The 15103-nt window shown below is 33.3% G+C and overlaps 2 protein-coding genes and 1 pseudogene across 2 annotated transcripts; 2 read left to right on the forward strand and 1 right to left on the reverse strand.

Annotated features, from left to right (window-relative positions):
* Positions 1105-2252, forward strand: LOC107630969 (RING-H2 finger protein ATL78). The gene has a single exon (XM_016334265.2). The coding sequence runs from the start codon at positions 1411-1413 to the stop codon at positions 2092-2094; it is 684 nt and encodes a 227-aa protein (XP_016189751.1). The 5' UTR covers positions 1105-1410; the 3' UTR covers positions 2095-2252.
* LOC107630968 lies at positions 4023-7192 on the reverse strand (annotated as a pseudogene).
* On the forward strand, positions 11717-13440 carry LOC110269800. The gene is made up of 3 exons (XM_021117608.1): positions 11717-12840; positions 12942-13007; positions 13096-13440. The coding sequence occupies exons 1-3, from the start codon at positions 12532-12534 to the stop codon at positions 13240-13242; spliced, it is 522 nt and encodes a 173-aa protein (XP_020973267.1). The 5' UTR covers positions 11717-12531; the 3' UTR covers positions 13243-13440.

Here is a 15103-nt window from a genome sequence, read left to right on the forward strand (position 1 = left end):
GGAAAATAACTCTTTTATTTTGGATCGTGAAATAACTCTCAACTTTAGCTAAAAAAGAATGCCCTTTTATGGGACCCTTTCCCGTTGGCAGGTATACGGACAAGGCCACTTTGCCTTGATCTTTTTCACTGGGACCCAAAAAGATGGCACATTCTAGAGAACCAACGGTAACGGATAGTCGGATACCACATTTTTCAAGCTATTTACTGTGTATTTAAGGAAACCCTTAAATTTAAATTATATTTTATATAATTAATTGTATGTGGATTAATTTATGTCTAGATAACTGAGCTAGTTGAAAAATGGTTATTAGATCATCTATTCTATTTAAATAGTATGAATAAAATTGGTTTACTAAAAGCTAAGAAATATATATGAAATGATTGTTTATATATGTTGTTATTTACTAATTGACACTCATGTAGTTGATTTCATAAACTTATAAAATTAATAATTGATTATATTCTTCTAATAATTATTTATCTCAATAAAAAATTTTAGAATAATAATTAATTTTAGTGCACAAATAACATTCTTTTAATTAAAGAGTAATGTTATATGTACATTAAAATCAGCCACCAAAGTCAATTATCAGTATAAAATACATGTTGAAATATAAATACGCATTAAAAATAAAATTAAACCACAAATGTATTTATACACAAATACATTGGTGACTGATTTTAGTGGCTGATTTTAGTATACAAATAACATTTTTGAGATTAAAAAAATACAAAAATATTATCTATTTGTACACTAAAATCGGCCACCAATGTATTTGTATATAAATTTTTTTTTTGGTGACTATTTATATATAAATATATGTAGTTTAATTTATTTTCAATATATATTTATATTTCAACATATATTTTATACTAGTAGCTGACTTTAATAGCTGATTTTAGTGTACATACACATTACTCAAAAAAAATATAAACACATAACTTATTTAGTGCTAGGAGAACAATGAAAATTTTGAACAACATGAACAACCACCAATCAAATAAAAATACATTACACCCTAATATAATGCTATTAATTAAATTTACTCTTTTAACCTTATTAATTCACATTATTTACACATTGTTCAAAAATCTTATTGGTTATCTATACTTTTCTAATTTTAAAATGGTACCACCCGACTTCTCATGGTTGGTTTAAAGTGGGATTGATAACTGAGTGGAGCATCCATGTGCTTCCAAATCCTTCTCTATTAACAAAACCCAACATAATCATAAAAATTTATTTTGTTTGTCTCAAGCTGGAGGCTAGCTAGCTAGACCCCGCTAGGAATATTCTAATCACCAATTAAGCATTGATCACCAAATAATTAAGTTGCCTATATATAAAGGAAGCAACCCTGAAGGCTGTAGCTAACTAACTCATCATTCATAAAGATAAAACGCAACCATGTATGCTTCAACTTCCTTCACTTCACACATAGTTCATGACCTTGTCATACAATCTCACTCAAGAAGGTTACTCATGCTCCCAAATCCACTTGCTCATCACGATTCCTCACCACCTCCAACAAACAACAACTCAACCCATTTATACCTCGGAAACAGTTCTTTCGATGCCAACGTTGTCATGGTCCTCTCCGTCCTCCTATGCGCACTTATTTGCTCCTTAGGATTGAACGCAGTCATAAGGTGTGCTTTGAGGTGTTCCGATTTGGTAATCAACGACTCATCATCGTCATCAAATCCTAGCCCTTCATCATCATCATCAAGTAGTCGATTGGCCAACACGGGAATCAAGAAGAAAGCTTTGAAGACTTTTCCGATAATCACATACGAGTCAACTGAGTTAAACAAAGTACCTGGTTTGGACACCGAGTGTGTGATATGCCTCTCGGACTTCACAAATGGTGAAAAGTTGCGTATTCTGCCAAAATGTAACCATGGCTTCCATGTTAGCTGCATTGACAAGTGGCTCACTTCTCATTCATCTTGTCCCAAGTGCAGACACTGCCTAATTCACACGTGCCAAAAGATTGTTGGCGGAACTACTCATCCTCCTCCTCCTCTACCTCAAACCATTATAAGCATTGAACCACTGGACCCAGAAACTATGGTGCGTAATTATACATAGATAGCAACCAAACTAAATTAGTATGCATAGAACTCTGGTACGGCTCTGTTCTGTTCAGTGAAGCCAAAGGCTATATAGCTACCCAACACCAATATTCACTCATAAACAATGGGTGGTGGTAGTTGGTAATGAAAATTATGTTTATTTATTTTATTTTTATTTTTTTTCACTTAGGATGTTTGTTCTTTTTGGAAAAGAAAAAAATGAAGAGATCATCAACTTGTAACTGCATATTCTTTTTGGTTTTCAATTACCTTTAATAATGTTTAATTGCTGAGAAAATTAAAATTGAAGTAGTACGGTAAGGTTTAATTTGTTGTCCAAATAATCAAGTTATGGTGATGAACTGGTGATGGCTGCTCAAGTAATTGCTAATAGCAACCGTAACGCCATTGTAATTTCGACGGAGTAAGAATCCAAGTCGATTAGCGTTTTAACGTAATAAGGTATGCTTGCCTCTGCGATATTAGATATAACAATATCTTTTTCCAGTACTGGTCCACTTCTTATTACTATTATATTATTTTTATAACCCCAATGGATTTCACTTTTTACACAGACATAAAATTAAATTTATTTAATTTGCATCACTTTTTATTTTAAAGCACATCTTTAGTGAAACTAATTGAGTTATATATGTTTAAAAGTCCCTAAATGATCGTAGAATATGTCCCTCACATTTAACATTTTTTTCCTCTCTTAATACCAAAAGATACCTTGAAAACATATGTTTCCAAAATTACCTCACAAAATCATAGAAACACGTTACTCCAAACTTGGCAATATAATGTATCACAAGAAAAACATGGTTGGTAATTTGGTCCGGGACTCACATCAAGCGCCATGTATGAGGCCCCCTGATTGCTACAACTAGAGTACTAGACCCTAAATAATAGCAAGGGGTAGAAAAAGAAAGAAAAAGAAAACAGAGTGATACTTTAGTTTATCCAGTGAATGGAGCACAAAACAATATATACATAACATAATGAAATGGAGGCTGAGACAGAAAACCACTAATAATCAATATAATAATTTTCAGGGGAACAAATTACGGAAAGCGAAGTGTTGTTATAACATAGTACAACACAAAGTGTCGCATCAATATTGCAAACATTTTGATTTTGTATAGTAGTATAAGGGCTTGTTTGGGTGAGCTTTTGAAAAAAGATCTTTTTTCGAGTTATCTTTTTTTTAAAAGATCTTATAGAGAAGTAAAAGTAATTTTATGTTTGGATATCTCATGTAAAAAGGTCTTTTTATCTATCAATTATGTTTGGGTATAACAATATAAAAGTACTTTTTTGTTCATTTATTACACGAAAAACATCTTTTTTTTAAGAAAAAAAGATCTTTTAAAAAAAGATGTAAATTACAGCTTCTCAAAAAAGATCTTTTTTTTTTATTTTACTAGTGCTTTTACTTTTACTACTAGAAATTTGCCAAACACGTTAAAAAATAAAAAAAAGATCTTTTTTTATTAAAAAAATCTTTTTTTAACAAAATAATGACGCCCAAACATCACTAAGTATGGTAGCCCCAAGCATTGTATGTGTGTTATGTTATTAATTTGGTGTGTGGGTGTATGACAATGATAGGTGAAGAAGGGCATTAGCGATGAAGAAAGAGACAGAGTGTAACAATTGAAGAGAGAGAAGAGGGAAAAGAAAAGAAAGTGCAGAATAAATTCGGCAACCAATAATTCAAACACATGACACGATATATTTCCCCTTTGGAAGAATCCAGTCTTTCCGTTCCAGCGTCTGGTTCGTGAGATCGTACAGGAAGAATCAAAGGCGAGAGAGGGCTTAGGTTTTTATTCAGTGATTTATATAAATAGGGTTAGGGTTTTGTGCTCCGTGTTATGGTTTGGCACAATTATTCATGTAAGGTTCTGAATAGGATAGACTTTGAAATCGTACAATCTGAGCTTGAATTACAAATTGTAGTTCCAAAATGATTCTGACTCACTTTCTCTAAATTTTACAAATATATAATTCACATTATAATTATGAATTTCATGATTCGAACAGATTTCTGATTACATTGGTTTATACCACTCGGTGGATTGTGCAAAATAGTAAGTTAACGTGAGGCTATTACTTTCAGAACTAAAACAAATAGCTTGATTGTTTTGTTCACATCACAATTACGCATCAAGCAGTGGAGACGATAAAGAAGTCGTTATTGTTATTGTTCTAAGTGCAGTGCAGAATCCATCCCATCTAGCGTTGTTACAAAGCATACACTGCATATAGTTTACACTGCTGATAATTGAGGTTCAGATTTCTTGCTTTTTTGTGCTTCATTAGTTGTACAAACTCCTGAATGCTGCAATCATCAACAAATACCACCACTATCTATTTACTCATCAAATCCAAATTGAAAGTAAAAAAATAACGAAGCTGCTAGTCTGATGCCGTAATCCGAATCATGGGGTCCTGGAAGAGACATTATTCTTTAAGCCGGGAAGGCAAGATCAGCATCATTCAGGTTGATATGAGTAACCTCAACTCCTTTTGGCAATGTGGCAGGGTCAACAGCATAATTGTGGTTCTGCCAATTTATAAAAGAATTTATCATTATACATACAATGTCATATCAATTAACCATTTACATACAACATAGACATGGACTAAGTTACTAAAGATGATTTACAGATTGCCAAAAAGTTTTTCCATTCAAACTGTCACTACTATAGTGTAAAATGTGAACACTTCCCCCTCATATCGTCTTGTTTACTTTCATTTTAAGATGGAAGCAGGGTAGTGCCAACATTCCATATGAATTATATGTCTAAAATCAATCTTTTTGGACACATTCACTGCACATAATTAAGCGAGAGAGAAGTGAGAGAGAAGTCTGTGAGCCACATACCTGAGCACTAATCTCAACATGGCCGGTTTGAAGGTTCGAACAGGATGATTTTCTCCATGATGACCAAATTTCATCTTAAAGGTTTTGCCTCCTAAAGCTTGGCCAATCAATTGATGGCCCATGCAGATTCCAAAGACAGACACCTTCTCTAGAATATCCCTTACTGTCTCGACAGCATAAGGAACAGCAGAAGGATCTCCAGGGCCATTGCTGAAAAGTATCCCATTCCCATCTGGCTTCATCTTCAAAGTTTCTGATGCTCTGGCCATGTAGATGTGCCAACAGTGAATTTGCAGCCATAAGATGCTAGTCATCTGAGTATATTTTGCTTTATTCCAAAATCATAGGCAACAACCTACAATGCATAAACCAGAATGAAGGGCATATTAAATTACCAATATTATACAAAAATGAAGGATGCCATAGTACTCTGTGGTTATACTCACATGAAAAGTGTCCTGAGACGCTTTAGGATTAAATTCCCATTCTTGCTTTGTCTTATCAACCCAGTCATGTGGAGTTTTGCATGATACACCGCTTATAAGATCAATACCTAAATATGGAAAAGCATCCATGATCCATGTAGTCCATAATTAAGAATATTAGGAAAATCTCATGTTCATATGCTTACCAACAATGTCCCAAAATTGAGACATCTTAAGTAGATGTTCATCAGTTTTGGAATTGTCAGTGCTCAAGACACCAATAAGGCTGCCATCTTCCTGAAATCTGCGGATGATTGCACTTGTATCAACATCATCTGTTGTATACGAAATTTTCAGCAACGTTAAAACCAAAACAACAAATTTTACATAATAGAATTTCTCAAAGAACTATTAAAAAAAAAAAATACTTACAAATTCCCATGATATTCTTTTTTGCTAAGTAATCACCTAGAGTTTCTGCAAATCTCTAGTTTGAGGTGCTGAATCAATAGATATTGCAATCAGAAAGCGATAGTTAGTTGATTAAAAAGTAAAGCTAATTTGATGAAAAGCAATTCTAGGGAATGTCAACAAAACCTGATACTCAAGCTTCTAATTACTAGACCCGCGAGGAAGCATTACCTTGATTCCTCATCATCTAGCATGAGAGCATAAACATGTAATTCATAAATGAGTTCACCAAATAAAAAAATTAGAGAGACCAATAATATGAATACTCACCAAAATTTACACCAGTGTTACTGATATGTGGGTTTGTCATTAGCACAAACTGGTCAGCTAACTAGGATCAGTTAGAATTTCTTGATACCTGCAAAGCACATATATAACAAAGTAAACAACCAATATGCACATATTCAGATTGAAGACATGCCAATAAGAAGACTCTGGATCTTAAAGATTTATACTTCATCTTACCCAGTTAATGATGTATTGAAACCTACTTCGCCAGCTTGGGTTCCTGTAGCACCAAATGACTTTGCTTTCCAGATTGACCCATCTTCCAAAACAAGCCTAGCATCTAATGTCTTCCAAGGTCTTTCTCCTTTAACTATTTATAAAGCAGGGAAAAAAACACTGCATCAATATCTTTAAGGTCTGGCTAATAACCACTTCAAGCATAAACTTACAAAAGCTAAACAGAACATCTTTATATCAAAGTCAAAAAGAAAATCGTCATGAATTAACAGGCTACAAGTATTTTGCTATCAGGATGCATAACTCAGCTTAAGAAGATAAGAGGGAAAAAGAACAAAAGCATGAAAAGAACAAGCTTTTAAATATTGTCTGGAATAACAAGAAAAGCTCAAGACCCTATTAGTAAACATTCAAGAATTTGTTTAAAACACGATAAGAACGATTAATGTAACGTTTAAATAACATTGCTTTACAAGATTGTTGAGGTGCCCATGATGAAACGGGGATGGGGGTGGTTACCGGCGGAACATCTGAGGGTAAAAAACGCGAACTTTGGAAGTGGATAGTAGCAATTCGGAACCGAAACCCTTGGAAAGGTCACTCACAGTGACAGAGAAAGCCAAAGATTTTGTTGCCATTGTGAACTTGGCGGCACCGTAGTACAACACACAGGTCTGAAACCACCCACGTAGAGATAAGGGAGGCATAGAACCGCAGTTAAAGGAGACGCGAGGGGCGCGGTGGCGCAGAGGAAGACGCGTGCGGCGCGGTGGCGCAGATGAAGACGCGAGCGGCGCAAGCGGCGACAGAGAAGGTTGATGCTTTGAGCTCTGCCTCTGCCGTGTTGTGACTTGTGAGTGTGAGTAGCGTAGGTTCTCTTTTTTTAATTTTTTTTTTCCAAAAAATTTAATGGAAAAGTCTAGGCAGCAATTTTTGTGTTTTCTTGTCAGCACTTATATTTTATTTGGGGTGAGCTTCTAAGAAAAGATCTTTTCTCCAGTTATCTTTTTTTAAAAGATCTTATGGAGAAGTAAAAGTAATTTTATGTTTGGATATCTCATGCAAAAAGATCTTTTTATCTATCAATTATGTTTGGAGATAACAATATAAAAGTACTTTTTTGTTTATTTATTAGGAAAAAAGATCTTTTAAAAAAAAGATGTAAATTACAACTTCTCAAAAAAGATGTTTTTCTGATTTTTCTAGTACTTTTACTTTTACTACTCGAAATTTGCTAAACACGCTAAAAAATAAAAAAAAATCTTTTTTTATCAAAATAATGGCACCCAAACAAGCACATAATTTAATTTAACTTAATTATATATACTAATAATTGATTTTATGATATATTTTTTATTATTTATTGTATTTTTTAATCTACAAATCAAATACTAATTTATTATAAATTTGTGTTTTATTTAAAAATTTATCATTATAAATTTAAGTTTTTAATGGCGCACAAATATGCACAATGGCACCCAAACAAGCACTTAATCATCAAAATAAAAGTGAGTGATTTCTCACCATTAGATATAATCTCACACCATTAAAAACATTATTGATGGCCAATTGATGGTTACAAAATACCAAAATTGCTGGCCCCTATCATTCCTCAAATTTAATTTCGAACCGGTCCATTTTCAAAAATTGGTTCACCGGTCTCCAATAAAATCGGTTGGGTCAAGAAAATATTTTAGTTTTATTTTTAGAGTAGTTATCCAATTCGGTCCCCAAAGATTTTAAAAGTGGACATTTTAGTCCCAAAGAAAAAATTAATACACAGATTAATCCCCATCATTTTCTTCCGTTAGACATATCAGTCCCCAGTCTATTTTTCAGCATGACTCATCAACGAAAATTACTGACTTAGCACGTTAACTCACACATGTGGCCATTAAGTGTCCATATGTGCAAAGAAGACAAAATAGTCCCTGTACTTGTTAATTAAAAGTTTAAAATACATTCTCTGGGCTTGTTACGCCCAATTCTCACCTCTTCTTTCCCTCCATTACTCCATATGTCTTTATCCTCTCCAAAAGACATGAAACCCCATAATTCACTCTTCAATTTACATAGAAACCCTATACCTCTGTAACTTCATCTCTCACATCACCCCATCACCGTCAACATTAGGATTCCGTTCATCATCGTCACAACCGTCAATTACTTCCATTGTCTTCGAATCTCACAAAGCCTTGCGGTGGATGCCACGATAGCAACAAGGTTTTCACTGAATACTCATCACATTGCAGCAGGTGAGTACATAATCTTTGTTAGGATAATTTATAGGATACAGTGATACTTTACTTGATTAATCCATTAATTTTGTTGGATGATTAGGGTTTAGTAACGGTAAAAACTTGTGAATTGTAATAATGTTTAGTCTGTATGGGTTTATTTTTGTTAGAATAATACATCATATTCAATAATAGTATATTTGAGTTTGTAGTTTTAATTTTGTTAATGCTAGTCTATTTTAATTCTATTGTTAGATGGAATATTTTGTGGTTCCTATTTTTCACCAAGGAGATCACTTTGTGCGAGATAATAAGGGTGTGTTGCTATATATTGATGGAAAAGTGGACAAATTTCCTGAAATGGACATCGACTTGCTGTGTTTCTTTGATTTGAAAACTCTATTCAAAGGGTTGGAGTATCATGATTACAAAGCTATGTATTGGTTTGATTCTTCTGCCTCTGAACTTGTGTTTGGATTACATCCCATTGAAGGAGATGCTCAAATTAATGAGTTACGTATGTACAAAGAGAAGAACAAAGAGAGTCCAGAATTTGAGTTATACTTTGATCATCCAATAATGTTAGCTCCACTTGAGAATGAAGACCTTAATTTTGAGTGTGATCAATCTAATAGTAGTGAAGATGGGTGTGTGGTAATAAGAAAGAAGATTGTTAGGTGTGAAGAAAAAACAGACCATAAAGGAGATATGTGGAAGAAGAAGACAAACAAGGATATTAAAAGTAGGACCCTAACTACAAAGAAGAATCAATTGAGTAGCAAGAAGGCTAGTGTCCCAACATATGGGAGGAATAAAGATGGATCTATTGTTGCTGGCCCAAGTGGTGCTGCTAAGCTTAGTGCTACTGCTAGGCCAATTGGTTCTGGGCTAATTGGTGTTGGGCCAAGTGGTTCTACAAGGCCTAGTGTTGCTGGTGGGACAAGTGAGGCTGGTAGGCCTAGTAGTACTACAACAAGATCTGCTAAGCCTGGTGTTGGAGTTCATGGCATTAATGTTAATGAAGAGGATGAAGAGGATAAGGAGTGTGAGGAGGAGATAGAAGAACCTGCATTTGACTACGAGTCAGAGACATTATTAACTCCTGAGAGTTATGAGGATGAGCGGGAGAGATATGAATTTTCATAGTTCAATGAAGGGCTGGATTTGGTGAAGTTTATTTTAAATTGGGGATGGAATTTTCAACCATCGAAACGTTCAAGAATGCTTTAAAGGACCATGTGATATATGAAGGGAGAAAAATAAGATACATAAAGAATGACTAAAGGAGAGTTAGGTGTGACTGTGAGTATGGTGTTGTAAGGATTAAGAAACCCAGAAAATCAAAGAATCAAAAAGTAGAAAATGTGGAGGATGCAAATGAAAAGGATAAAAATGAGCAGAATGGAACTGAGGAGAATGTGAATGTGGAGAATAAGACTGCTGAAGGAGGTGATGCTTGTGAAAATGTTAATGGAGATGCCCAAACTAATAAAGAAAGTGATGCTGGAATACTCAATAGTGGGATTGCCAATGGTTCACCTTGCCCATAACTTATATATTGTGCATGGAATACTCAATTGAAGAGTTACCAGATAAAGACCTATACCCCTGAACACACTTGTGCTAGAGAATTCGGCAGCAACATGGCAAGTCAGAAATTGGTGGCAAAGAAGCTCGAAAAAAGGCTCCGAACTCAACCTCACATGATCCTTAGTGAAGCATATGAGCACATCAAAATTGACTACAATGTCATAATAAATGGGAAGATGGTATATAGGGCTCTGAAAGAGGCTAGAGAGCGTTTGATTGGCAATGAGAAGGCACAATATAGTAAGTTGAGAGAATACCTGGCTGAGTTGTTGAGGAGTAACCCAGGGAGCCATACGATTTTGGATGTGACACCAATTCCCTAATCACCTCCACTATTTAGAAAGTTATACATTTGTTTAGAGGCATGTAAAAGAGGATTTAAAGCTGGGTGTAGAAAACTAATCGGACTTGATGGATGTTTTTTGAAGGGTCAAGATGCAAACAATCACTTCTATGTGATTGCGTATGCTATTGTGGATAGTGAAACTAAAAAAAGTTGGAAGTGGTTCCTTACTTTGCTGCAAGAGGATCTTGGAGATCAATATATCCATGGGTAGAATTTTATCTCAGACTAACAAAAGGTAATATTGTTTAAATTTGTTCGAAGTTGTTAAAATTTTTCTTATGTTCCAAATTAAATCTTATTCTTAAGTCTATCTATGACTGATTGAGAATTATTGAATTATTTTAAGTTTTTTATGGCTGATTTATATTTGTTATTTGCATTATTTTAAGCACAACAATGACTGATCAAAAATTGTTAATTGAGTTATTTTAAGTTTGGCTGATGGTGAATTATTGAATTATTTTAAGTTCTTCATAACAGATTTATATTTGTTATTTCATTATTGCATTACTTTAAGAACAATATTGATTGATTCAGAATTGTTAGTTAAGGTCTAAGAGAAATTCTATTTAGTCCATGATTTAAATTTAATTGCTCAAACATCTCGTGCTAAAGAGCGTGGAGGTTCGAGTCCTCTTCAAGGCATAATATTGAGATCTCTTATTGAATTGGAATAAGTTCGATAGCGCATCACGAAATCTTGGTGATCTTCTCTATCTAATGAATAGGGAGTCCGTTTTGAAATCGTCTGCCCTTCACCCCCCGAGATATGCTTCAACAGGAATCACACAGGGGTAGATTGATACAATAGAAACCTCTGGTAAAATGCCCACCCGTAACCTGATAAAGTACATTACATAGTCCGTTTTAGGGATTGGCGACTTACCCATTCAATTACTTTTGCACGCATGCTTTGCTGCCAAGTCTCACAATACATACATTATTATGCCATATCAAGTCGTAGTCACTTATTATAGAGTCACAAAAGGCGTGCTTCATATATATATGTGCTGTAATTTCAAAGGCTTTCACAATAGTTTCTTTAAGATCCTGATAATACATAGCTATGTCTAAGTTTCAAAATCTTATTACTCTATTAATTAACATAATTTTTCTGACATAAAAATAAAATAAAATACAAAGATGTTATGCTGATTTGATAATTTTATTATTTAATTATATTATTTGGCTTAGGGTTTGCTGCCTGCATTAAAAGAAGTTATACCTCACGCTCATCATCGGAATTGTGTGAGGCATATCTGGAAAAATTTCACGAACCGATACAAGGATAAACAGGTTAAGAATATTGTATGGGAATGTGCTAAATGCACTACTGATGCATAATTTCAAGCAGGCATGCAGAAGTTGAAAAGGGTTAATGAAGAAGCATGGAGTTACCTCGTGAAATTCGAGCCGACATGCTGGACCAAGGCTCATTTCAGTCACGGGCCAAAATGTGACAACCTCACCAACAACATGTGCGAGGTTTGGAATGCAAAAATAGTGAATTATCGTTCTAAACCGATTCTAACGATGTGTGAGAAACTCTGGTGCTATATCATGAGGAGAATGACCAAATACAAGCAAGTGTTAGAGACACACATAGGCACTCAAGTGGCTCCTACTCAACAAAAGAGGCTTGATGACATAATGAAAGGTGTGAGATATTGGCACCCAGTTTGGGTTGGTGACGATGAGAGGCGAATCTTTGAGGTGCAACAAGGATCTACAAAGGTTTCTGTGAATCTGTCTCAGAACAAGTGTACTTGCAACGCCTGGCAACTAACTGGTATAGTTACCTGCCTTGAGAACTATTAAATTTCATTCATGGAATTGTTATCTGCCGCTATTGAATGACTTATGCTTTATAGGTCTCCTATGTGTCCATGCACTTGCTGCCATTGCTAGAAGAGGGGATAGACCTAAAATATATGTTCACCCACTACTGAAGATTGGGGCAGCACTAGCTACATATCAACACTGCATTCAACCAGTTAATTCGGAGGAATATTGGGAGAAGACAATATATATGAATCCGATTCCACCAAAGTTGAAGAGGCCAGTAGGCAGACCAGTAAAGAGAAGGAGAAAAGAACCATTTGAGATTGAAGCTAGCAGAACTAATGGCACCAAAGTGAAGAAAATATTTAGGGTCACTTATAGCAAGTGTGGAGAAACTGGCCACAACTACAAGACCTGCAAAGGCCCACCAACAACAACAACTAGAAGACCAACCAATCCAAATAGGAGAACAACATCGAGAGCTGGCTCTAATTCTGGAACCTTAAACCAAAACGCCGAAGTGGTCAACGTCTCTCAATCAGCCCCACAAGCACAAGTAAAACCAAACCCAACCAAGTTATTTTGAGATCAATGTGGTGGTCTTTTTTTTTCTTTTTTATTCGACTGCAATTTGATTTGCTATTTGGTCTCTTGTAGAGTGTAAATGTTAATGCGCATCAGATTCTGTCAGAAACACCAAATTCGGGTTTAATGCCTAATGTGGTAAGTTAAAAAATAGTGAATATGTGCTGCTTCTAATACAGAGATTTATAATCTAACAATCTAACAAGTTGTTACTCATTATATGCAGGTAACTATGACATCACCATCGTCGCAAGGTCAGGCAAATTTTCAAGTGCCAATTCCACCTAGTGCTAGAGCCAAGCAACCTATCATCAGGCCATATAAACCACCCCCATTCAGTCGAGCACTCCACCACCGATTCCATCACCTATAACAACTGGAGGGGTCTCAGCTGAAACAATGGCAACTGTCAGTAAGGGTACTGCATCAAGGATGTTCCAATTTATTCCAAATCCTGATTTCAAGCATTCAAGAAAAAAGTGATCAGTGATGCATGCTGAATAAATAACATTAGGCTTTTAGTGTCTTAGTTTGAACTGTGTTTTGATGATCAAAGATGAAGCCTTGAAATATTCTTAATACTCTATTTTGCTATCATGATGTTAGTTTTGGATGAAAGATTCTTGTGTAGAAAACTCTCGATTTTTGGTTGTTACAAGTATAATTACTCGTGCCATGCATGTGATAAGATTGAAATTATAATTTTAAATTATTTTTTTAAAATTAATTTAAATTATAATAATTTGATTAATAAAAAAGTAACATTTTATATATTATTTTTTAGTATTAATTGGATTAACTCTAAAATAGTTATTAATCGATTTTAATAATCTACACATTTTCAATAAATCAGACATATATACTGAATGTGATCATAAATAATATAGTAATAGTTAAATCCACCAATAAATATATTAGTTATTATCACATTATAAAACAAATTAAATATAAAGGCTATTAGCACTTATAAATCTATAAAATCGCACCGTCTTTGTTTGCGTGCAAGGATTTACTTATCAAATAAACTTAAAATACGAACAAAAAATATTTATAAATTGGACCTAGTATCACTTGAAAGAATAATGGAAAATAATCAACTTACCTTATCATCCATGAGAACCAATTTCTTTTTTTTTAAATAGTCATATTTTAATATTTTTTTTAAATATATTTTTCTTAATAATTAGATTACTAATCTAAAATATAAAATGAAAAAAAAATGTGATACATATATCGAAAAAAGAAAATAAACTTAAAAATGAAAAAAAAATAAATTTTATATTAAAAAATATAAAAATAATATATTCAAAAAGAATAGTCGTAATATATAAATTAAGTCAACAATTTAAATTTTTCTAAAACTAATTTAATCAAATACCAATATTAGAAATAAATTACTTAAATAATATTTAATCTATTCTAGTCCTTAGACACGTATAGATTAGAGTCATTCTCGTAATGACAACGAACTGAAACAAGTCGTAAGTTCGAATATTTAGAATTCGTGCAAATTCAGACCATTCCTTTGTTCTTTGAAAACCTTCTGTATCCCTGATAGAGTTGAATCGAAATTCCTTTTATGGAAAAAGAGTTACGGAGATGGCTTTGATGTGTTAGAGACTAAAATCTGGAAGTCACTATTTATATTTGAGTGTCACACCCATTAAATCCGAAAGACCAAATAAAATAGTATATCTGGTTTTATTCTCATTTAATTCTAAATCAAAAGTAATAATGACTTATTTAATTTAACATTTATGATAATAAATGAGATGACCATTATATAAGTCATTTAATATAAAATAGCTTAATTTACGATTATAATTAATATAGGTATTGCCCATAAATAAATTAGAAAATAATAATTTCGTAACAAAATAATCATTCAATTTGAATTATAATTAATTGATTGATAGAAATTTATATAAATTGTATGATATTTAAAAAATTAACCAAATCAATTAGTTGATATAATTAATTTATTAAAATAAAATGAATTTAATGAGTTAAAAGAAATAAATCGAAAAACACCATCAAAAATATGTTACGACAGTTTTATCATTAAGTGTAGAAATTTAATTTTTACATAATAGAATAGATATTTACAGATTATTATATTAAACACAGACTAAAAAAATACACTAAACAAAATAAAAACATCAATGGTAAAATATAACCTAAAAAATCACTTAAATTCAAAAAGAATTTGTGATGAATTATAATAAATCTATAAG

The sequence above is a fragment of the Arachis ipaensis genome, chromosome B03 (genome assembly GCF_000816755.2).
Source record: "Arachis ipaensis cultivar K30076 chromosome B03, Araip1.1, whole genome shotgun sequence".
Classification (NCBI taxonomy): Eukaryota; Viridiplantae; Streptophyta; class Magnoliopsida; order Fabales; family Fabaceae; genus Arachis; species Arachis ipaensis.

What these genes read in the sequence shown, in the direction of transcription:
- LOC107630969 (XM_016334265.2), top strand. Translation starts at nt 1,411, where the DNA reads ATGTATGCTTCAACTTCCTTCACTTCACACATAGTTCATGACCTTGTC.
- LOC110269800 (XM_021117608.1), top strand. Translation starts at nt 12,532, where the DNA reads ATGAATCCGATTCCACCAAAGTTGAAGAGGCCAGTAGGCAGACCAGTA. An exon ending in AATCAGCCCCACAAGCACAA is followed by an intron (nt 12,841 to 12,941) that starts GTAAAACCAAAC and finishes GGTCTCTTGTAG; the next exon opens with AGTGTAAATGTTAATGCGCA. An exon ending in CGGGTTTAATGCCTAATGTG is followed by an intron (nt 13,008 to 13,095) that starts GTAAGTTAAAAA and finishes CATTATATGCAG; the next exon opens with GTAACTATGACATCACCATC.